This window comes from Megachile rotundata, chromosome 3, assembly GCF_050947335.1.
Source record: "Megachile rotundata isolate GNS110a chromosome 3, iyMegRotu1, whole genome shotgun sequence".
NCBI classification, from domain to species: Eukaryota; Metazoa; Arthropoda; class Insecta; order Hymenoptera; family Megachilidae; genus Megachile; species Megachile rotundata.
Window position 1 is genome coordinate 16,273,900 of NC_134985.1, and position 24,256 is coordinate 16,298,155.

General features: G+C 37.4%; 1 protein-coding gene across 2 annotated transcripts in view; it reads right to left on the reverse strand.

Annotated features, from left to right (window-relative positions):
- Nucleotides 1–24,256, reverse strand: part of LOC100874956 (discoidin domain-containing receptor 2) — a 156,954-nt gene that overhangs the window by 24,529 nt on the left and 108,169 nt on the right. For both annotated transcript variants that reach the window (XM_012283191.2, XM_003702350.3), the window contains exons 3-6: nt 18,254–18,356; nt 13,400–13,631; nt 8,255–8,402; nt 667–831 (exon numbers count right to left, since the gene is read on the reverse strand). In XM_012283191.2, coding sequence (XP_012138581.1) covers nt 667–831; nt 8,255–8,402; nt 13,400–13,631; nt 18,254–18,356 — 648 coding nt within the window. The remainder of the gene's footprint in view (nt 1–666; nt 832–8,254; nt 8,403–13,399; nt 13,632–18,253; nt 18,357–24,256) is intronic.

The window sequence follows — 24,256 nt, forward strand, 5'->3', positions numbered from 1 at the left end:
TCGTATACACTCTGTATCATAGACATATCATGTACACTTTGTGTCATAGACATATTATGTACACCTTGTGTCATAGACATATCATGTACACTCTGTATCATATACATATCATGTACACATTATGTCATAGACATATCATGTACAATCTGTGTCATATACATATCATGTACACTTCGTGTCATAAACATATCATGTACACTCAGTATCATAGACATATCATGTACACATTGTGTCATAGACATATTATGTACACTCTGTATCATAGACATATCATGTACACTCTGTATCATATACATATCATGTACACTCTGTATCATAGGCACATCGTATACACTCTGTGTCATAGACATATCATGTACACATTGTGTCATAGACATATTATGTACACTTCGTGTCATAGACATATCATGTACACTCTGTATCATAGACATCCTATACACTCCCCATCATAGACATGTCGTATACTCTTTTTTATTATTTCTCTATTACTTTCTATCATTATCAGAGGATTTTAAAATAATGTAAGAAGGAATACATCCTTAAATAAAAGTGGTAGCCCATATTTAAAGGACTCCCCCAATAAAAGACCAGTTCCTTCAGAGTTGTCTTGCAGACACGTCTCGTTTCGGCACTTAGCACCCTACCGTTCATCCACCCACCGATTACCTCTTCCATCTCCCATGTCTAGTCTGTAATTATCCGCACCGACCTCGCCATCGATCAATCGGCCCAAACCATCGGTCAACAAGTTGTCTTCCCTTTTACCGTCGTACGAGATGTCGCTCAGCTCCGGTGTCGGTGAATCCGGTATAGTATAACTCACGACACCACCTGAAACACACACATACCTCGCTTGACGATCATTGTCACTTTTAAAACGAACTTTAACAGCTCACACAACTTTGCGCGTTTATTGGTTTCTTCGCTGGGTTGCGAAAAGGATCACCAAGAATTGTTTCTTTGAGAGAGCTCTTTCTTTTCATTGCGAGGAACGGGTCATTTTCTTTATTATTGTGCTGGGGAGTTTTGTTGCTGCAATTTTGGGTTTAGATGTTTGTGGTTTAGGTATAGTTTGGGATGTTTTAGAGTGTTTCTAGGGAGCTTGGAGGATGAAGAGTGGTGGGAATTTTTAGGGTTATGGGGACGTTTTGTGGGAGTGTTTAGATCAAACTCTTTAGAGTCTAAAATCTTCAAATCACCACATGGTCAAATACCAAACTTCTCAAACTCCAAAATCTTCAAATCCCAAAATTCCTCAAACCCCAAACTTGTTAAATCCTAACCTCCTCAAGTCCCAAACTCCTCAAGATCCAAATACCTCAAATCCCGAACTCCTCAAGTCCCAAACCCCTCAAATCCTAAACTCCTCAAACCCCAAAATCTTCAAATCCCAAAATTCCTCAAACCCCAAACTTGTTAAATCCTAACCTCCTCAAGTCCCAAACTCCTCAAATCCCAAACTCCTCAAACCCCAAACTACTCAAATCCCAAATTCCTCAAAATCCCTCCTCCATCTCTAAAATTCCATCAACCCTAAAATTGCAGCGCCTCAAAATCTAAAAATTCCTCAGCTCCGAAATTGTCAACTCTCACACGTGATCGCTCCGCGCTAAGAGTTCGCCTCGTAAGCAAAAGTTAATTCGAATTGTTGAAGAAGATCGTGACAAGAAGCCAGAAGTAGTCGTGTAGTCGAGGTCTCGTTATCCGGCGAGGGTAAAAGTGGCTTTTGAAAATGACCCAGCCAGAAGAGGAGAGGATCGCAGGGAGACGGATTGATTTCGAAACTTGTTACGAGTGCACTCTTCGCCTTTGAGGGTAACTTCCGTGGAAATTGCTCTAACGACACTCGATGAAACTTCGTAATAATTTGTGTGGCAACTGGTGGAGGGTTGCTGGCGCGGATTAGATTAGCGGATTTCCGGATTACAGGCCGATGTCGCGTTAACGACACTATATACGAAACCTCGTGTTAACGTATGTGCTTAAGTGCATGTTTCGCGGAAGCTGGGAAACCGTCCACGATTACTATTAATTTTTAATTTAGAAGTTTAACTTGATAATTTTATAGTAGTTATTATATGTGTTATTAAATTTTCGAGTTTAGTGTATTCAATTTTGGTATGTTGATTGTAAAAGATTATTCGACAAAATTAATTGCACTTTCAATTGTAAATGATGGATGTATTAATACAGAAAGTTTTGTGCAACTTATTTTGAAACTGTCAGTATATTTAATTATATTAACAAACTTTTGATACGTTCAAATTATTGCATTGTTTGGTAATAATGTATTTAATCAAAGTTCTATTAAACCAAATACCTGTTTTATAATTGCATTTTGTATTACGCTGAAATTCAATTAGAAGTCAGAATGAAAGCTAAACAAAATGGCCGCAGTCCGCCAAAAATGAACGTGTTAATTCATACATAAAAAGCTAACCCAATATTTTCCTTATCCGCTTTATAATTTTATATAAATTCGCACTCTTGTTTGTGGTCTCTGAATAATTCGAAATAATTTAACAATTTAAAGGAAGAAGATAAATTATTCGAAGTACGAACGTCAAGATTTTCAACAACGTATAATATATTGCTTCTTAAGTTTCAAACGAATGGTCCAATACATGATTCATGTATCGAACAATTCTCTTCCGGTTGCCTCGTATGCAAATCGAACAAGGCACGTATTCTTTCAGCGATCGAAACGGTTGTTCGAGGTTTCGTTCTCGCGTCAAGTTTGTCCAAAACTCGCTCGACCGCATCGCGTGACACGGTTCACCAACCACGGACGTATGGTACCGTGAAATATTGAAAGTAGTTAGGCGATTTTGAGCACGACATAGTGACCACGACGTTGTTCCTGCTGTTTCGTTATTAATTTTCTTACCACGAACGCTTGCTATTTAGCTGCTAATCGCGCCCGTGACCTGATTGATGCTCGTTCACATTTTTATTAATTATTATTTCAAGGATTTAATACTTACACTGTTCAAGGTATATTTCTTTTGACAGGACAAATTTTTAGGAAGGAAAAATTCGTGACGGATCGTGTCAGGTTAGGTTAGGTCATCTTCTTCAGTAGTTCATGTTGGGTTTCGTAGATAAATATTTTATTTATTTTTTAAACGCATATTATTTAAATTTAGAACGTATTATTATTTAGAACGAATATTTGACTGATTTTAAACATTCACAATATCACACAAAATAATATTCGAATTGCTTTTATTGATTTTTTAAATAATGCACTGGGAAGTACTAGAATTTAGGTTAGGACGCCATTTTAGGTACTGACTATAAAAGTTATAAGTATCGATTCTTTGAGTAATGTATTGAAGATATTGATTCTTTTAGGTTAGATTACATTTTAAGATGTACTGACGCAGAAACTTCAAATGAATTTTACTAATTTCTTAAATAATGTACAAGTACACAGTCATTTAGATTAGGTATCATTTTAAGAGGTTCAAAATTTGAAGGTCCACAAATGTAAATACTCAGGTATTCATTTTGAGAAATTAAAAAATTCTGTCTCTATGTTCCTCTATGATTTATTGGACATTTTCTTATGAACTCACCCTAAACTACCAATAAGATTTGGACATCCTCTAAGCAGACTTTGACCATCTCAACTATAAACATATATCGAATTATTAATCTATACACATTTGTACGACTAGGAATAATCAATGAACCTGGTAATTATAATTCGATATCCGTCGTTTTAACGTTAGGAACGCATTTTGGCGGTAATGGATGGCGTTCAGCAAGCAGCCTAGGGCATCAGCGTTGTTTTAACCAGATGTCGTGCACGAGTGCTATAAATCCGCCATTCCCGCCCACCGAAGCTCGATCTCGCACGCTCCGTACGCTTCTTATAGCGCGAAAACCACTCGTGTCGCTTGTTTTCGACGAGTTATCCGCCTTCTGCCTTCTGGCTTTTCTTCGTTCTTTTTTTTCCCGCGTTTCGCGCGGTTCTTCGTGGGAGAAGCACGCCGTTGGTTCTTCGACATTAGCGACCCAGAAAAATCATTTATGCAAACGACGTCCATTACACTGATATTGATATACCAGCGAGATCGTGCGCCAGGTCACGTCGTATTTCCTCGCGAGAAATATTACGTGTTTTACGTGCCGCAACCACCTTTGCCCAAGAATCATCGACGACGCCTGTTTTTGCTACACTTTTTATCGGTATAACCTGTCATTATAATTTAAACCTCTTGCTACACGACGTCCATTTTTATTGCTACCCTGGTACAGGCCGATCTGGTTATACCGCGATTGGGGCTTGGATTTCTTGATATGCAAGGTAAAAAGGTAGAGAATTTATTGTTCTTACATTGAGTTCACCATTTTCTGGATTGCAAATTTCTCAGATTCAAAAATTCCATAGACTCAATATTTTCTAGATTCAAATCTCCATAGATTCAATATTCCCTAATTTCCAAATTCCCTAGGTTCCAAATTTCCAAATTTCCAAATTTCCAAATTTCCAAATTTCCTAATTTCCAAATTTCCTAATTATCCAATTTCCTAATTTCCTAATTTCCTAATTTCCTAATTTCCTAATTTCCAAATTCCATAGATTCCAAATTCCATAGATTCCAAAGTCTCTAAACTCCAAATTCCCTAGATTCCAAATTTACTACCTTCCAAATTTCCTAGAGTCCAAATTCCTTAAATTCCAAATTCCCTAGATTCCCAATTCCTCAGAGTCCAAATTCCTTAGATTGCAAATTCCCTAGACTCCCAATTCTCTAGAGTCCAAATTCCTTTAATTCCAAATTCCCTAGATTCCAAATTCACTAGATTCCCAATCCGCTACATTTCCAATTCCAAAATTTCCAATTCCTAATTTCCCAATTCCTAAATTCCCAACTCCTAATTTCCCAATTTTCTGAATTCTTCAAATTCTCTAAATTTCTTAACTCCCAAATATCTCCCAAATTTCCCAACTCCCAAACTTCAAATCCAAATAAAAATTTTGCTAAAATTTCAGCATCACTCCCCAGAGGACATAATTCCCAAAAAATTCATTCATTCATTAAAAGTTACTAAACAAATCAAATTTCGTGTACCACCTAAACAAGTCACAGCATCTGACAGCAATTGGTTGCTCGCATAAAAAAATAAAAAGCTCGCTGATCAAAAAATGAAGAAAGCACGAACGCGCACTCGAGATGTTCTCCATTATCCGCGCAACCGCAATATTTCACCGAAAGAATAAGTTGAACGTCAGTCCGCAACGCAACGAATGTAATATGAAAATGGACGAGTGCACGGAAGAAAATAATCACGCGAGATCTCGCGGGGCGAAGATTGATAAAGAAATTACAAAGTCAAGAAACATAGAGAAGAGCCATCGGAGATGCTATCATTTTTCATTACGCCGTGTCTCTGCTACAAAAATGGATGATTGATTTTTATACACGTGGGGGAGGAACACAGGGGGTGGCTACGCAACGCCTGTATCGATTTTCCATTAGGCCGAATGAACAGTGACTTGCAAAAATAATTGAATGCACGCGTTTCGAAAAAAAGAGAAAAAATACACCGAGATTAATATGCAACGCGTGCGGCAATCAACAGGAGCGAAACAGTAATTTGAACGGGGCGTGAAAGCAAGAAATTAATATTTCATGCGCGGAGAAGCTTTAATGGCCGATCGGAGGACCTACTTAGAACACGCAACGATATATAGCCTTTCGAAAAATTAAACCACTCAATCGACCCGTATTTTATATACGCGTCTATTAATATTTATGACGAACGTATTTTTAACGATTAAATATCTTCCGCGGAGTGCGTTTAATAAACAAATGGAAAAAATAGAGGTGGATGAAAGCAAATTTTTATGGACGCTTTTATCGCGGGATTTATCTTTGGAGACCTGAGGATTTGGCGAACTGGGGATTTGGGATGTAGGAATTCGGGGTATAGGAATTTGGGACGTGGGGATTTGGGGACGTGGGGATTTGGGGACGTGGGGATTTGGGGACGTGGGGATTTGGGGACGTGGGGATTTGGGGACGTGGGGATTTGGGGACGTGGGGATTTGGGGACGTGGGGATTTGGGGACGTGGGGATTTGGGGACGTGGGGATTTGGGGACGTGGGGATTTGGGGACGTGGAAATTTAGGGACGTGGGGATTCGGGGACGTGGGGATTCGGGGACGTGGGGATTCGGGGACGTGGGGATTCGGGGACGTGGGGATTCGGGGACGTGGGGATTCGGGGACGTGGGGATTCGGGGACGTGGGGATTCGGGGACGTGGGGATTCGGGGACGTGGGGATTCGGGGACGTGGGGATTCGGGGACGTGGGGATTCGGGGACGTGGGGATTCGGGGACGTGGGGATTCGGGGACGTGGGGATTCGGGAACGTGGAAATTTGGGGACGTGGGGATTCGGGGACGTGGGGATTCGGGGACGTGGGGATTCGGGGACGTGGGGATTCGGGGACGTGGAAATTTGGGGACGTGGGGATTCGGGGACGTGGGGATTCGGGGACGTGGGGATTCGGGGACGTGGGGATGCGGGGACGTGGGGATTCGGGGACGTGGGGATTCGGGGACGTGGGTATTGGGGGACGTGGAAATTTGGGGACGTGGGAATTCGGGGACGTGGGTATTGGGGGACGTGGAAATTGGGGGACGTGGGAATTCGGGGACGTGGGTATTGGGGGACGTGGAAATTTGGGGACGTGGGGATTTGGGGACGTGGGGATTTGGGAACGTGGATATTTAGGGACGTGGGGATTCGGGGACGTGGGGATTCGGGGACGTGGGGATTCGGGAACGTGGAAATTTGGGGACGTGGGGATTCGGGGACGTGGAAATTTGGGGACGTGGGAATTTGGGAAAGTAGGGATTTGAGGATATAGGGATTTAGAAATGTAGGGATTTGGGGATGTGTGTATCTGAGGATGTAGGGATTTGAGGTATAGGAATTTGGGATACAGAAATTTATACTATAGGAATTTGCCTAATAAATAATTTTACTAAAAAAATAATTCTGAATAATAATTATCACCAATAAATAATAACACCCTATCAATCAATAAACCCTATCAATCTCTTATTTTTCGAAAGAACGTACTCAAAGGCAACCATGTCCATTATCCGCCATTTTCAGTTGAGCCTTCCCTGGAGGAAATGGACGTTATCGTTTGACGTAGCAGAACGAATGCTCGACACCTTGGCGAGTTGTCGACACGCGTTGCGTGCGCAGGAGCCGAGATTGTTCGCGAACAACAACAACAGGGTTCGTTTCGCCGTTGTGCAACACAATGTCCACCGTGTTGATTCAATTAGACGCGTTCAAGTATCCGAAGTAGGTCGAAAACAAAGATGCATGGACGTGGGGGACAAGCAACCGATGAGTTCGTTCGTGTAACGTTGTTACGAGAACTAATGGAATCCAACATCGCAGTTGGACTCCAAACGACAGATAGGATACCTATCCTGACTACCGTCTCAACAGCGACACACCAAATTGAATGAAATTGCAATTTGGAAATTAATCGCTGGCTGTCCGTTCGCCTACTCCTCGTACGTTCCATCCTGGAATTGCAAATTTACCCGGCTACGTTTACTTCCTCGAGGAGTTCACTTATCTTTGCTCGATCACTTTGTCTTCTTGCTGTTTCAAACGCTATTTGGTTAGTTGCCATGAGTTGATGACTCGCTTTAAGATTGTTGACCCTGGGGTTACGAATTCTCAGATCTGAGAATTATTAGATTCTGGAGTTACATTCTAGGATTTCTAAGTATCTGAATAGGTCTTAAATAACTTAAACTCTCAAGTTTTGAAGGGTACAAATTGTTAGACGTCAAATCTGAAGATCAGTGAATCTCTGAAAGGGTGTCACAACTTGGGTGTATAACTAGAGATGCTCCTGGTAAAGGGTTGTAGTGGATGTGATTCTCAACAATTTTTCTTTTGCAATAATGGGGTTTGAAGCTTAGTGTTTAGGTGTGTAGTCGAATTCCTACATTCTTGAAATTCTATATCTCAAATCTTGAAATTCCATATCTCTATATCCCTAAACCCCATATGCTAAGTTCCGACATTTAAAATATCTCTATCTCAAATACTTACATTCCACATTCCTATATCTCCCAAATTCCTATACCTCTGCAATCCAAAACCTCAGGTCCCCAAATCCCTACATCCCCAAAAATCTACATCTCCAACTTTCTCCACCACCAAACCTTAACCTTCCACACCAAAATAATTCCAAATCACTTACTGGTGTCCTTGCATCCCCTCAGCTCGATACGAAGGCAAACGGTGCGTCTGTGTTCCGAATGTGGCAGAACCCGAATCTGGCTGGCGAAGATCGGTGGTATCAATCGATGGGAAACCACGGTCGAGGTATCGCTGTTTCCAGCCAGGACCTGCAACACCAAAAACTGGTTAAAGAACATTCTGACAATTTTTGTCAGCGAATAAGCATCGCGTCGGCCATCGTTTGAACGGCGCATTGATTAACGACAAGTATATTGGTGAAAGGACGATCGAATTAAAGCGATCCATTAATCGCGAACGATTATCGTCGCTCAAATTGTCGGCACTCGTCGATCCTTCCGACAAAATGTATTCGATCAACGCGATCCTAAGTAAATTTGTCCGCGATACAATGTTTTGCGCGATGCACTCGCTGACCGCTATATAATTATCGAGTTAATTGCGATAATTTCGCCGATTCAATTACAACGGACGATTAATACGTTCGGGCGTTCGTGGCAGCGCTAGAATAACGGGTTCCGAGTACAGTCCGGTGCAAATGTATTCCCTAGGGATGATATGGGAAGTAATTATAGCTTCTGTTATGGCTTTAGGTACTTTCGCATTGTGGATGAAATGTGGAGATTTGTGGATGAGTTGGTACAAGAATTTAGAGATTTATGTATGTGGAAATATAGGGATTTAGAGGTGTAAGAGAGGTTTGAAGGATTAAAGGGATTTAGAGGGTTAGAGATTAGGGTATTTGAGGAGTTGAGGAGTTGGGGTGAATTTAGGGGTGGGTTTGTGAATTTGCAAATTTGGGAGTTTAGAAATTTGATTAGACACTTGTGGATTTGGTAGTTTGGAAATTTGGGAGGTTTCGAATGTGGACATGTAGTGATTTCGGGATTTAGGGGTTTGATGATATAAGTATTTCAGAATGTAGGAATTTGGATATCCAGGTACTTTGAAATAACAAAACTTAGGAGTGAGGATATTTGATTCTTGTATTTGGAACTTTGTGGATTAGGGAATCTGGAGATGTGGATGTAGGGATGTGGGTCTAATGATGTGGATCAAAGAATGTGGATGTAGGGATGTGGATCTAAGGATGTGGGTCTAGTGATGTGGATCTAAGAATGTGGATGTAGGGATGTAGATCTAAGGATGTAGATCTAAGAATGTGGATGTAGGGATGTGGATCTAAGGATGTGAATCTAGGAATATGGATCTAAACATGCGGGGTTAGAGATGTGGATCTAGGGATGTGGTCCTAGGTATGTGGATCTAAAGATGTGGATTTATGAACATCCATAGATCTGAATCTGAAGCATGAAAATTCACAAACACCCAAACTAAAACATCTAAAAATCTGAAAACTTCTAAACTACCAAACATAAAAACCTATAAACATGAACATCAAAACATTCAAATGCTTGGAAATATTAGAATTGATGATCACATAGTTGCATAGCTAACATACGTGTCCAGATACAGAGGAGTCATAGGTTGCATCCGAGTGTACCACACGATTAATTCGGTAGTGGACCGTTTCGCGAAACAATTTCGTATCTGATAATAACCGGGCGTTGATCGTGGACGAGCGATTCGCAAACGCGCCACGATCCATGGGGAGAGGTGGTACACGTTGATGCACGAGCTACGTACCGATCAAATCGACGTCAATATTAATCAACTTACTATGAAATCTCAGTGCAAGCGTGCGTGTATGCACGCCCCGTTCAGACATAGATCATGATTGCATCGATTCGAAGGTAATGCCATGGTTAATGCACCCGTTAGACTGAACCACGTGAATTATCATTCGGATAAACTTTGACGTTTGAGTCGCTGATAAGTGAAACTAGTCTGAATCCTTGTAATAAGACGACGTTTGTGCATTTGGAACGTATTGAGGTTTGTGAGGATCAAATAAATTTTGTTGTTTGACAATTATTTAATTTATAGTCCACTGCCATAATGTTCTATGGCAAGATGTACTGTATATTATAGGACTATAGGAGCAATATATGAATTATAGGAATAATTTATGTACAGGAGTGTGAGCTAATATGTATAAATATTAGTATTTTATTTATTGTACACTGTCTTCAAATTCAGATAAAATACAAAAACCTTGGCGTTCTACTAGTGTGACGCCAGATGAATATGAGATACCTATTTTGTTATCTGACTACTTCCTGACAATTATTATGCTTTTCCTAATTACAGCAGAATGAAACCCCTTATGAAAACCATGACTGCATAATTGCGCAGCACAAACTTCATAATAAACAATGAATAAATTATAGAAAAGTGATTCAATTTACGTCTCCCGCAAATAAGGAATAGGATTTTCCGTGAATAACGCGTCTGCATGGGCAACCTCCATTTCCAGGAGTGTCGGCCAAATACAAAACGAGGCTCTCACGCCAGCGTGCAATAAATTATCGTTGTTCGCGCAAGACGCGTCGCAGAACGCCTATCGTGGCTGAAATTACTTAATTGGACAATTCTCGGGGAAACGGCTCTTAATTATTCGATGATCACAGTCAGCCGGGGTTGCCACGAAATTTAATTGCTGACCCCGGCTGTGCGTATTTCGAATTCTATCATCGGTGAAATTGATAACGTACTTCATGAAATACTTGATACACATCACTATTCATTTTTATTCATTTATATATTCATTACTTATATTTATTCATTTTATACATATATTTTTAGTGGTATGAGGTTATGTTCGCCAGTGCTGTCCTCTTACGGACATTAAAAATATCTGAGCCCCATTTTATTTTACTATATCAAGTTTTTTAGGTTTAAGTTAGTTGATAATGAGTTAGGTGCGTCATGAGGTTACCAGGTTCGTCAGGTGCGTCAGGTGTGTTAGGTGCGTCATGAGGTTATCAGGTGTGTCATAAGGCTACCAGGTGCGTCATAAGGTTACCAAATTAGTCAGGTGTGTTAGGTGCGTCATGAGGTTATCAGGTGTGTCATAAGGCTACCAGGTGCGTCATAAGGTTATCAGATTAGTCAGGTGCGTCAGGTTTGTTAGGTGCGTCATGAGGTTACCAGGTTCGTTAGGTGTGCCAGGTGCGTCATGAGGTTATCAGATGTGTCATAAAGTTGCCAAGTGAGTCATAAGGTTACGAGGTTAGTCAGGTGCGTCAGGTACGTCATGAGGTTTAAGGTTCGTTAGATGCGTCAGGTGCATCATGAAGTTATCACATGCGTCAGGTGCGTCATGAAGTTGCCAGATGCGTCAGTCTTAACTGCTACAATATTAAAATAATTAAAGTAAAAACAATAAATATTAACTTCAAGTTAAAGCATATTAATTTGAGCGATTTGAGTGAAACATTAAGTCATGTTTGAACTCAGACTCCCTCAGTAAGACAGTATCTTCACTCTACTGCATTTATTCAGCGAATAAATATTAAACAATCACGAACCTAAAACCCGATCCACTTTCACGATACCGTACACGAGTTCGCGTAAACTTCGATTTTATAGTAAATAAGAAAAAAAGTAAAGGGTGGAAAAAATTGGTCGGACAAGTTGATGCGTTACACGGCGCCAGAAGCAACGTTTCTGGCATACAGGCAGTTATCGATGATCGAAAGTTATCCAGCTCTTTTCCACGGTTCAATCTTTAGGGAACAGACTTTGAGCACCGTGACTCGAATCGCGTTCGAATCGTCTACATCCGCGGAATCATAATAAGGAGGATTGGAATTTGAACTTGGAACACGTCCCTTTCCAACGAAACAGGGAACACTTATTGTTAGTCACTGACCTATATCTTCCTTTGAGTGCATTGTTGCGAATTTATGGAAATTCGGTTCGATGATATGGTGGATCGATGAATTTTGATTATATTAGTTTGTTGGGTTATTTGTTGTAAGGTTGGAGTTGTTGTGGACAAGGATAATTTGGACTAGTTACTTTCTTATGAAGTTAGAGATATTACACAATAAAATTTGAGAAGAGTGGGACAAAGTCGAATAGTGAGAAAAAAGTTTGGAAAATGGACATTTGGGAAATTGGAAATTATGAAATCAGGGAATTAGGGATCTGGGGAATTGGGAAGTTAGAAATTGGGAAATTAGAAGTTGGGAAATTCGGAGTGGAGAAATTAGGAATTGGGAAATTGGGAATTGGGAAATTAGGAATTGGGAAATTAGGAATTGGAAATTAGGGATTGGGAGTCTAAGGTAATGGGGAGTTTAGGGAATTGGGGGATCTATGGAATTGGGGATCTAGAGAATTGGGAAATTAGGGAATTGGGAAATTAGGGAATTGGGGGATCTAGGGAATTGGGGATCTAGAGAATTGGGAAATTAGGGAATCAGGAAATTAGGGAATTGGGAAATTAGGGAATTGGGAAATTAGGGAATTGGGAAATTAGGGAATTGAGAAATTAGGGAATTGGGAAATTAGGGAATTGGGAAATTAGGGATTTGGGAAATTAGGGAATTGGGAAATTAGGGAATTGGGAAATTAGGAGTTGGACAATTATGAGTTGGGAAATTAGGAATTTGGGAAGTTAGGGAATTAAGAAATTGGGTGTGGGGAAATTAGGTATTTGAGAAATTAGGGAATTGGGAAATTAGAAGTTGGAAAATTGGAATATTAGAAAATTTCAAACCTTAGCATTTCATACTAAAAAATTTCAAAATTTGAGGACTAAGCTACGTGAAAATTAGGTAATCACCTAATTCGACAATATACCAATTCCAAAATGTAATAATTTAGCAATCTGTAATTTCAGAAACTGTGAAACTTGCAAATACCCAAATTCGTAACTTAACAAATGTTTAATCATCCGACCTAAGATATCCAACATCCGCCACTGCAGAAAGTGACTATAAAGATCTAATCTACTCCGGTACCCTAATTACCACCGATGAACCTCCCTAAAACATCATGTAATTTTCATCTCCCACCCTTAAGAACGTTCATTCTGACCCAGTGAATCTTGAACACGGTCAATTTACGTGGCGCCAGTGTATCGTGAACAAACCTCACGGTTAATCCTTGACGGGAAAATAAAGGACGGGGGTTGGATTTGATTGCGGTCACGTTATTCAGGATCTCTCTCGTCCGCCTTAACGTACTTCTACACCACTGTCAACAAACGTGTTCTAACCTACATGTCAGCACGTACCTCCTTGTTATCCCAGCGCTTATATCGTCGCCACTCGGTGAATCCAGGACGTCGATACTCCAGGGTGTACTCCTCCACGTATTCCTGTCCACGACCGTGATCGTAACGACCCTGACTCTGTACACCGGTGATCACGTGAGGTCCGGAAAGATCCACTTGCAACCACTCACGAATTCCTCTCTCTATTTGGCTCTTAGGGCACCAGGCTCCGCCTGCCGTCTCCTTGCGCAGCCTATTTTCGACAGAATTTGTTAACGTTACCGCTGCTTTTCATGAATTTTCATGATACCTCAAGGTCGGTGGCTTTCAGACCCCTTTCAATATCGTATGGCCCTTAAGGACATGGGAAATTCAATCGCATATTAACGCTGGAACTACCGGCCGAAATCACTGCTTGCAGGTTATGTTGCTAAATTTTATTTTTGGGAGTTCGTCAAAGTTATTATTATTTTTTTATGAGATAGTGCTAGTTGATTTATTAATGTTTCAACATTCATTTATTTTAGTCTTCATTCGCAGTTTAAGTACGCTGGTAGTTCTAGTGTTAAGTGCGGTTCCAACTGGGGTGACTTGAATTTTTATAATATTTAGAGTGATGGTTGGTATTTTGTTGTCAAAGGAACCTGTCTGTGAGTTTAGCTTTGAATGATCAATTTTGAGGTAAATGCATTTCAAGCTTAAAAAGTACCCAATACTATTGTAATGTGATATGGATGTGATAAAAAAATTTTACTTATTAAATATTGTGGTGTAAACATATGGGACTAGTAATTTGCTCGACTCAAGTTCGAATTTACTTATGATGAATTTTTCTTTCAACAAGTATTTATTGAAATTTCAATTATTTTGTGTATACTCTGTTATTAGTACTCTTTGTACATTTTATACATGTATTTTGATGCAAGCTTGTTTTACGAATAATAAATAATAAATACTTATATTGCCATTCACTTCTGTATAAATATAGAATATTTTAAAATTTATATGTATTATGAAAACGAAAAAAAAAACACACCAAATTTCCATAAATATCTCGCTATTTACCCCGGAAGTAGAAGCTCGCAAATTAATTCATTTCAATCAACTTCAAACAGCTTTCGATAAAATGAAATGATTTCAAAAAAGACTTTCATCGAATTCATACCAACATACTCGAGAAATATCATTTGCCATATTTGCAGGTTCAAAGGGTTTCGTTGCTAATTCGTGCATCGATATCCCCAATGGCGAATACTTTCAGACGTTTGTCTCCTCGATAAACATTTATCGTCGCGAGAATCGTCAAGCAATTTCATTAATTAACCCCTCGAACTAAGTAACTTTCGAGCTTGCACTTAAAAGCGTCCCTCAGCATCCAGTTCTCTCGATCGCGTCGAAGATCGTCCGAGTAAAGTATTATATTAATTAATAACTTCCGTCGAATGAAAAATTACCTTTCGATTATTGAGAAAGAAGGGTGTAAAGGGTGAAACGAACCGTGCATCGGACGTCCGCCATTTTGTTGTGGACGCAGTTTTTATACGATTATTATTGCAGAATTTTAGGGAGGAACATTTGTCACTGAATGAAAACTGTTTTCCAAGTTTCTTTTTATAGTAATTAATCGTGTCAGATTTCGATTTTAGCTTCATTGATTAAATATTTTCTGTTTACATTTTTATTATATTCTGTTGTACTTCTTCCTTATTTTATCATGTACATTTCAGTTTTATTATTTATTGTTTCAATGTGCATTCATAAATAATTATAAAAGTTGTTAAATTATTATATCATACATATTATCTGTATATTATATTATATAAAAGATATTGTCATTCTCATACGTCCATCGTTCCAATAAATTCCCGTTTATTGTACACGAAATAAAAACACCATTTGATCATTTAACAATATTATTTCTCAGTAACATGTACCTCCCTCACTAACTGACCACTATAATCCAGACTATGTATCCCTTAAATCAATCACAATTCTCAGCAATATATGTTACAATACAACACGCGATGATTTATCGCGTCCACATAACACGCGGTTACTTATCGCGCGTCCATATAGTACGCGGTCACTTACCGCGCGTCCACATAACAAGCGATGATATATCGCGCGTCCTACCAATACAATCTACCAAAAGAATTTAACAAAAGCTTCTCCGAATCTGCAGGGATTCGTAAGTTAATGTTTCATCGAGTGCCGAGCATGAACGGGAGGTTCGTCTAGGCACAATTATAGTCCTCCGGCTATCACAGCATCGTTCGAACAAAGAAGAACAATTCACGAGGCCATTCGCCGACTTCAAGAAGTTCTTCGGTTCGAGAGAAGTGTACTTAAACAGCGAATCTAGGTTTGAGTTTTTTTTCTGCCCCCTCCAGGTCTCGCTATTCTATTTGCTCTTTACGTTTCTTCTCGTCCTCGTTCGTTTCGATGTTCTTCGCGTTCGTTCTAAATCGACTCCGATGAAACTTGGCGAAACTTTCACCGCCTATCGACTCTCAGCACCGTGATTTCTACCTAATAACGAAGTTAACTTGCGGACTGATGAGAGCATCCTCGTTTTTCTTGTCTTCGATGAGGACGATTAATTCGATGAATCCCTGTAGCGTGTTTGAGGGAAGTTCGGTTGTAAAATAAATATCGATGGACGTAGAAGGTGTAGAAACGATTTAAACCGAGTGCTCCTTTTGCAGGGGATTTCGTCGAATTGTACTAACGTAGATTTGGTGATCAAGCCTATTATTTTATGTACTTTCGAAATTTAGGAACTCGGTAAACTTTGAAAATTTGTTAATTTAATTATTTGAGATTTGGAAATTTAGAAAGTTGGAGTGTGTAGAATTTCAAGATTTTTAGTTTGTATATTTTAGAATTTTTGCATTTCTAAATTTTTAATTTTTTAAGTTTGTGAAATGTAGAGATTCGTTAAAATAGTTCAAGAGGTTAATTTTCAGCGATACAACTTTCTATGATATTTTCATAAAATATGAAAGACAGTGGCAGATGCATCCTTCACGGATGGCAACATGTGGTGTTTTAACTGCACGAGTGGTTTTCATCCGCGAGGCGCATTCGCAATCTCCGTCTGATCACTGCAGTCCGCTACTACTGAATGCAAGACGTAGATAAGGGGTTCGCGTTAATGAATGAGTTTGATGAATGCAAATGATCGCTCAAACGTAATTATTACAGTCCTTGATAGTCCAAAAGATATCCAAATTAATGAACCCCTGTAACACGTTCGCCATTGGGGTCACCCGTGATCTACATTTTAAATTTTTATATTTCAAATTGTTGAAAGTCTGTCGTAATACGGTGACATAAAAATATTGCCATACGTGACGTATCAATTTAAAACTTGAAGTTTGACGAAATTGCTTAAACATTTTATTGATATTTTCGTTACAAAATGGCTGCCTGACGATTTTAATAAAACATAACTATTCAAGAATGACTTATCTTGAAATATGCAAAATATTTTAAATAATTTGATGAAATAAAATCAGGATCAAACATCAATTTAAAGGTTGAGGTACAACAAAAATAACTGTGCAAACGTTTTGTCTATGTTTTTTATATTTAACATAGCTGTCTGTGAATTATAATAAGCAATAGTCAATTTTGAAACATTAAAAAGTTTGAAATAATTTGGTGACATAAAATGTGGATCAAACATCAATTTAAAGGTTGAGGTATAAAAATATAACTGTATAAGCATTTTGTGTATGTTTTTTATATTTAAAATAGCTGTCTGTCAATTATAATAAAGAATAGTTAATCCTGAGACATTAAAAAGTCTGATATAATTTGATGACAGAAAAGTATTTTAAAATGGCACTCGTGATATGTCAAATTAAAGTTTGAAGCTTGTCTAAAGTGTCTACATATGTGGTTCATCGATGAACTCAATACAAAATGATTGGTTCTTCGTTGAAGACTACAGTGTTTATTCTACATATCTCTTTTAATGTTCAATCAGCTAACGTGTTAAATAAATAAAAAATTATATTAAATTTCAGAAAAATGAACATGCAGAACTTTTCAGGATATTCTATCTAATAAAATAATCGACCTTGTCACATATTTTTAAGGTGGTCTTAAAAAAATAAAATTGTGTTACATTTTAAACAGTCCTCCCATATTTTCAATACATAAATATTGAGATGCATACCAAAAATTAAAATATAACAAAAATTTCTTGGATTAACAAAAAAATTTCAGCAGCAACATTTCGAACGAAGCGTCATAAACACGTCAAAGTAATAAAATAGAATAGAGTGTTAAACTTTATTTTCCGGAAGGTGGAATTTAAAAACTCCGAGCTCAGCGAGTTCGTAGAAGAGAAACAATGTCGTGACCGGTACTCGATCACACGAATGACTCTCAGTCGTAGCCTTTTTTTACCCAATAACAACGCAATTACCAGCGGGATAATAATTTCCCCTTGAAACTGCCAATGTCGCGCGTAACTTCGTCTTTCCGACCAAGCGAGAGTGGTATCGGCTAGTAGCTGTTTTTATTTTTTCCCCGGAGTTTTCGCAAACGCCAGGAGAAAAGCTGGCTCCTCGATTAATTTCATCGGTCCAACGGCATCGCTGAACACGATTAAAAGTAAAGTTCTCGCGAACCAGCGACGTGTTCGTTAAATTGCAGACGATGGGGACGAAACGACGCGACATTGTAAAAATGGAGGGAAAGTTACGACTACATCGGTAGATGTTAAATACTGACAGCATCAGTAGATGTATCACTGACACAATGAAAATAAACTGGGGATGTTGACTTATGGTACTTGTATCAATTTTAACTTTTGTAATCTGTTGATTTAATATTGTTTTTTTTTTGTTATGAATGATAACTCACCTGCCATTTCGAGGACCAACGTTCGTCACGTACGAAGAGGATGCCGTGATGGCCGAATCTGGTATATCGCCGGATTCCATACCCAAAGACTGGTTGCACGATCCTGCAACAAACAATGTAACTTTATTACATAACTGTCTATATTTCCACGTAATTATATTTAAAATAAACTAGCAAATTATATGGTTCTGCAAATTGTTCTCTTTTTGAGGTTAGGATTTTAATATCCAGAGAGTGTATACAAATTTATAGATTTTTTAGTGTATTCAGTTATTAAATCTTAGACCATAGTGATTAATGAACTGTCCATTCATGTAACTGTCTTTATGGTTAGTTTCTTATGGGTGTAATAATTAATGTAAGCAATTATTGTCTTTGTTGATAAAGTAATTAAGTAAAGTTGCTACCTTGATGTAAAAATTAACAAAAGCAATTACTGTCGTTATTGATACAGTAACTAAAAAGATGTTCATCTTGAACAACATAGTGATTGAGAAATGTAACTGTTGTCGTAATATGTTAATATAGTAATTATTGTCTTGATCAATACAATTAACAGAAGCACTATAAAATTAATAAAATCGATTACTTTCAAAACAGTATATTTTCTCATCTCCTCGAAACTTTTCAATCTCGCTAAAATATTCAACCTTCGAAACATTCGATGATCAAACCCGATATCGCATTAAAGCGTATCAATAGCTGGAACTTCTATAATTCGTCGCAAGGTATACGTAAATAAAAACGAAATCAAGAACGTAAACAGCAATCACGAGTTCTGCTCGCTATCGGATACGTGGCGAAGATTGCTTGGCATTATCGACTGATCGCTACACTTTTCAGTTCGTCAGCGTTCACATTTCAATTTGCCAGAAGTTTACTGCCATTCGAGTGTAATCTTTCCATTAAAGTTTTTGCCGGACGATAAGAGTCCGTGAAAAGCTCCGAACAAGATCCGAAGCCGTCTCGGCCCGGATGGATTAATCGATGCGAATAAATTTACATTATCGAAATGGACGGTTCGATTGTCTCGCGCGGGAGACGCGTTCTCAATCGGCGATGGATTAAACCGGTAGTTTTCATGTCAAATTCGTTGGTCAATAATTATCTTTTGCAGTATTAATCTTTCGATAACTAGTTTCTGGAAATCAAGTTTCGAACCGGTTTCAATTATACATATCATACAATCATATATATGATAGCCATACATATCATACAATAATACATGTGATATATAATACATATGACACATGATACATATGATACATGTAATACATGATACATATGATACATATGATACATAATACATATAACACATGATACATATGACACATGACACATATGAGACATGATACATATGATACATATGATACATGATACACATGATACACATGATACATATGATACATAATACATATAACACATGATACATATGATACATATGATACATAATACATATAATACATGATATATACGACATATGACACATATGACACATGATACATATGATACATGATACATATTATACATGATACATGATATATACGACATATGACACATATGACACATGATACATATGATACATGATACATATTATACATGATACATATTATACATGATACATATGATACATGATATACATATGATACATGATACACATATGATACATGATACACATATGATACATGATACACATGATACATGATACATATATGATACATGATATACATATGATACATGATACACATATGGTACATGATATACATATGATACATGATACACATGATACGTGATACATATGATACATATCATACAATCATACATATAATCATACGTTTTAAATATTTGTCGGAGTACAAAAAAAATGTATTAACAGCATGCACTCCATCGACAAAGTACATAAAAAATTATTCGTAAACAAAAATAAAAACTTGCTGCTCATAAAATTCGCAAATAACAGTAACACGTGTACAAATAAAATGAAAAATGAAAAAAGGTGGTGTTTACAGAATTTTATACATGCAGATCAATTATCGAATGAAATGTATTTTATGAAGGTAAAATATAAACGAATATACATCTGTTTTGGGTGGTATCTAATTTACTGTTTATTATAAAACAGCTCGAAAGGAGAATGGATCTTGCAAGGACTGTTATTGGCTTCGGCAGCCGTAGGATCGCTTCTGCTCGATTAAATCTTTTTCCCTCTTTTCCCTTTCATCAACTCTGTTACGGAAATCCTTTCGGGAAAGCGGGATCGCGGCGGGTTAAATCGACCCGACGGACTTCCCTCTCGCGGAAATAAAGCTAGCTACCCCGGCAATAAACATCGCGTTTATCTTTATCCCAAGTGGGATTAATACGAGTGGAAATCCGAAGGATAAAGAACAACTATCTCAGAAAGCATGTCAAAGTCGTTGCGAAAGAAAGCAGAAAGGTTCACAGGAAATTATGATCCCGTCTATTAGTTTCCTTTCGAGGAAACGTTACGATGAAATTCTTTCTCATCTCGAGTAAGAGATACTCCATAAACGGGATGACTCGACAAACGACGGCATAATGCGATATTAAAAGATTATAGCGATGGACAGAACAAGAATTATGATACCAATCTGACTGAGAATGTTATTTCAATTTTCACAAGTATTTTACATAATTTTCTATTTTTAGAAAATTTGCAATTTTTAGAAATTTATGTAAAATACTTCTGATTTGTGATGTCATGTATACTCAAATGTTTGTATGTTCATGTTTCAGATGTAAAAACATACTTCACTGTTGAGCTGAAAGTTTGAAATCAAAAGAAAATGTTACTTTGTTACAATAATAAAATTTTTGTTTGTTTTGTCGTTTTGTCAAATTTTATTCAATTTTATTCTTGTAACAGTTAAAACATTTTTTGGACAGTATTTAATTTATGTACGGTTTACACACATATGTTAAACATATTTTATGTATGTTCCAAATATACATACACATACGATAAACAGTATTTTACATATGGTTTCTCTATGACCATCTATTATTATATAAATTATTTAAGATATCCTTAAAAGTCCCGACAATATTCTGAGGCGAAGTTAAACCTGAAATTTACTTGCTTAGTGTGTATACTCCCGTGATTTTAACGCGAGAGTAAGATAATTGAATGCACGAGCAACATATTTTGAATAAAGGTGCAAGTTTTGTCCAAAATGTAGAAGAGAGTTCCAAACTTCCGAGCTGCAATGTGATTACAAACAAAATGTCATTAATCAAAGATGTAACTTCAAGATAAATTACCCAAGTTTCGCGAAGGATTAATAAATCATTTTAAACAATCTTTATTACCGTAGTTCACCGAATTTCTCTTTTAAAATACCTTTGGCAAGCAGAATTTAATAAACGTAAGAAAACGATGTTTTATCTATGGTACCACCTTGAAACTTTGTAGCATCCTGCTTGGATTGTTTGTGAATTAAGTGTGTTTAGTATGGGATGACAGAATTGTTTACGGGTTTGTTTACACTTGGAAATTGTGGTGCTTAATTGTGTAAAAATGTGACTTTGCAGTTTTAGAATTTGAGGGTAAATTGGGACTTTAGGTAAATTTATGGAGTTTGGGGATTTTTAGGGTATTGCAAGTTTTGGAAGTTGGGAATTTTTAGAATGTTTGAATTTTGGGGATTTAGGGATTTTTTAAGGTAATTAAATTTTAGGGATTTAAGGATTTTTGAGGATACTTGAATTTTGGGGATTTTGGAATTTTTAAGGATATTTAAATTTCTAGAATTTAGGGATTTTTAAGGATATTTAAATTTTTGGAGTTCAGTGATTTTTAAGGATATTTAAATTTTGGGGATTTAGGGATTTTAGAGGATATTTGAATTTTTAGAACTTGGGGATTTTTAAGGATATTTAAATTTCTAAAATTTAGGGATTTTTAAGGATATTTAAATTTTTGGAGTTCAGTGATTTTTAAGGATATTTAAATTTTTGGAGTTCAGTGATTTTTAAGGATATTTACATTTTGGGGATTTAGGGATTTTAGAGGATATTTGAATTTTTAGAACTTGGGGATTTTTATGGATATTTAAATTTGTAAAATTTAGGAACTTTTAGGATAATGAAATTTTGGGAATTTAGAAATTCTGAGGATGATTAAATCTTTAAATTTTAAGAATTTTTGAAGTGTCTTGAATTTTTGGAATTTAAAGATTTCGATAATTCTTGAATTTGTTAAATTGAGGAATTTTAAGGATATTTGAGTTTCTGAAATTCAGGAATTTTCAAGGTTATTTAGGTTTCCAAAATTCAAAAACTTTGAAAACATTTGAATTTTTTGATATTATAAATTTTGAAGATAATCGTATTTCTTGAATTTAGGAACCTTGAGTATATTTAAATTTTTGAAGTTCAAGAAGACTAAGCACATATAAAATCTTTGAATTAATTTATTTCTGAGATCCCTTTACAAACTTCAAAATAAAAGATCCAGGAAAGAGTATAAACCAAAAATTAACCCCGCATTAGCGTACATCCAAAATCCGTGAAGCAAACCCGTCGCGCAGAAATTAATTCTGATTCGTGAGTACATATTGATCTGAATCCCATCCCTGGTAGCTCGTTCCCGTTTCACCTGGTGGAACCACGTACGCGAGAATCGACGCGAAACGAACACGAACACGAGCGAACATCAGGAACGTAGCCACGTCCCCCGAGGCTCGCGTTATTTTATGTCGCTTGTGACTCTCGCATGGTGCAACCCCCTACCACCGTGAACCACCCCCCTCTGTTACCAGCAGCTGGCAGCCATCGAACGAAATACGAAAGACAGAAGCAACGGCCAGAGGGTGAAACGTCCGGGAGAATGGCGTTCTATGAATACGTTTGGAAGTTCAAACGCCTATGCGATTTGCATGTGTCTCCGAGGTGAGGTAGGTGCGGCTAGGTGTCAGAGGGCTGTTCATCCCCCTTCTCCGTTTTCGAACGCAGCCCCGACAGCTACCATCTCGCTGTCTAAAGTAACGATACGACGTCGAAGGGTGAAACCTGTTCTTTTCTTTGTTCGACTGTCGTTGTCAAGGGGTCTGAACTCCCCTGGGGATTGAATTATTTACGATTCGAGGGTGAAGCCGGCCTGTAATTAGACTGTGCTTTTCCTAGTCGCTAAAAATGCTGTAAGTCCCGGTAATGATCGAAAGCACGGAATTATGCAGGACGGATGATGTTTGAACGATGTAACGAGGGGATGAAATATTTTGGCATGACGAACATTTTAATAAATGGAATCAGAGGACGACGTGACTCACATGTCAATCAGAATGTGACCTACTCATGGTTTCATCTTATCGATCTTGGATATTTGGTACATTTTTTTGTTGATTATTTTGGAGGGTTGTTATGGTCACTTTGAGTCATCAATGTGAATTGAGTTGTTTAGTAACTTTTTGAGTCGTTTGGTGACTGTTGAAGTTGCCTAGAGGGTAACATTCGCTGGTGCAAGTTTTAGTTTTAAAAATTTATGCAGCTTTTAAGATGATGTAGGTAGATAGTTTGTACATAGAAATAGAAAATTAATATAAAATATAAATGTATGTCTGTCATTCTATATTTATTCATATATATAATCATATACACATATGATATTTATTCATATGTATAATATATGTTACATATGAATAAATCATATGTTACATATATGAATAAATATATATTTATTAAATATATAAATATATATTCATTCGTATATAATTCATATGTATTTATTTATTCTATATTTGAATGCACAGGCTATATGTATTGCATTGATTAATTGTATTGTAATTAAATGGACATTATCTGCTTCAACCCTTTTTTTTACTTTTTGAAAATTTCTGATAAACACCTAAAGTGTCCCAAATATCCAAATCTCTAAATCCACAGATTCTCAAATGCCCAAATTACCGAATCCGAAAATTGTCGAACCTCAAACCCCAAATTCCCAAACCTCGTAGAACTCAATCGCGTCAAACTCGATTCCGC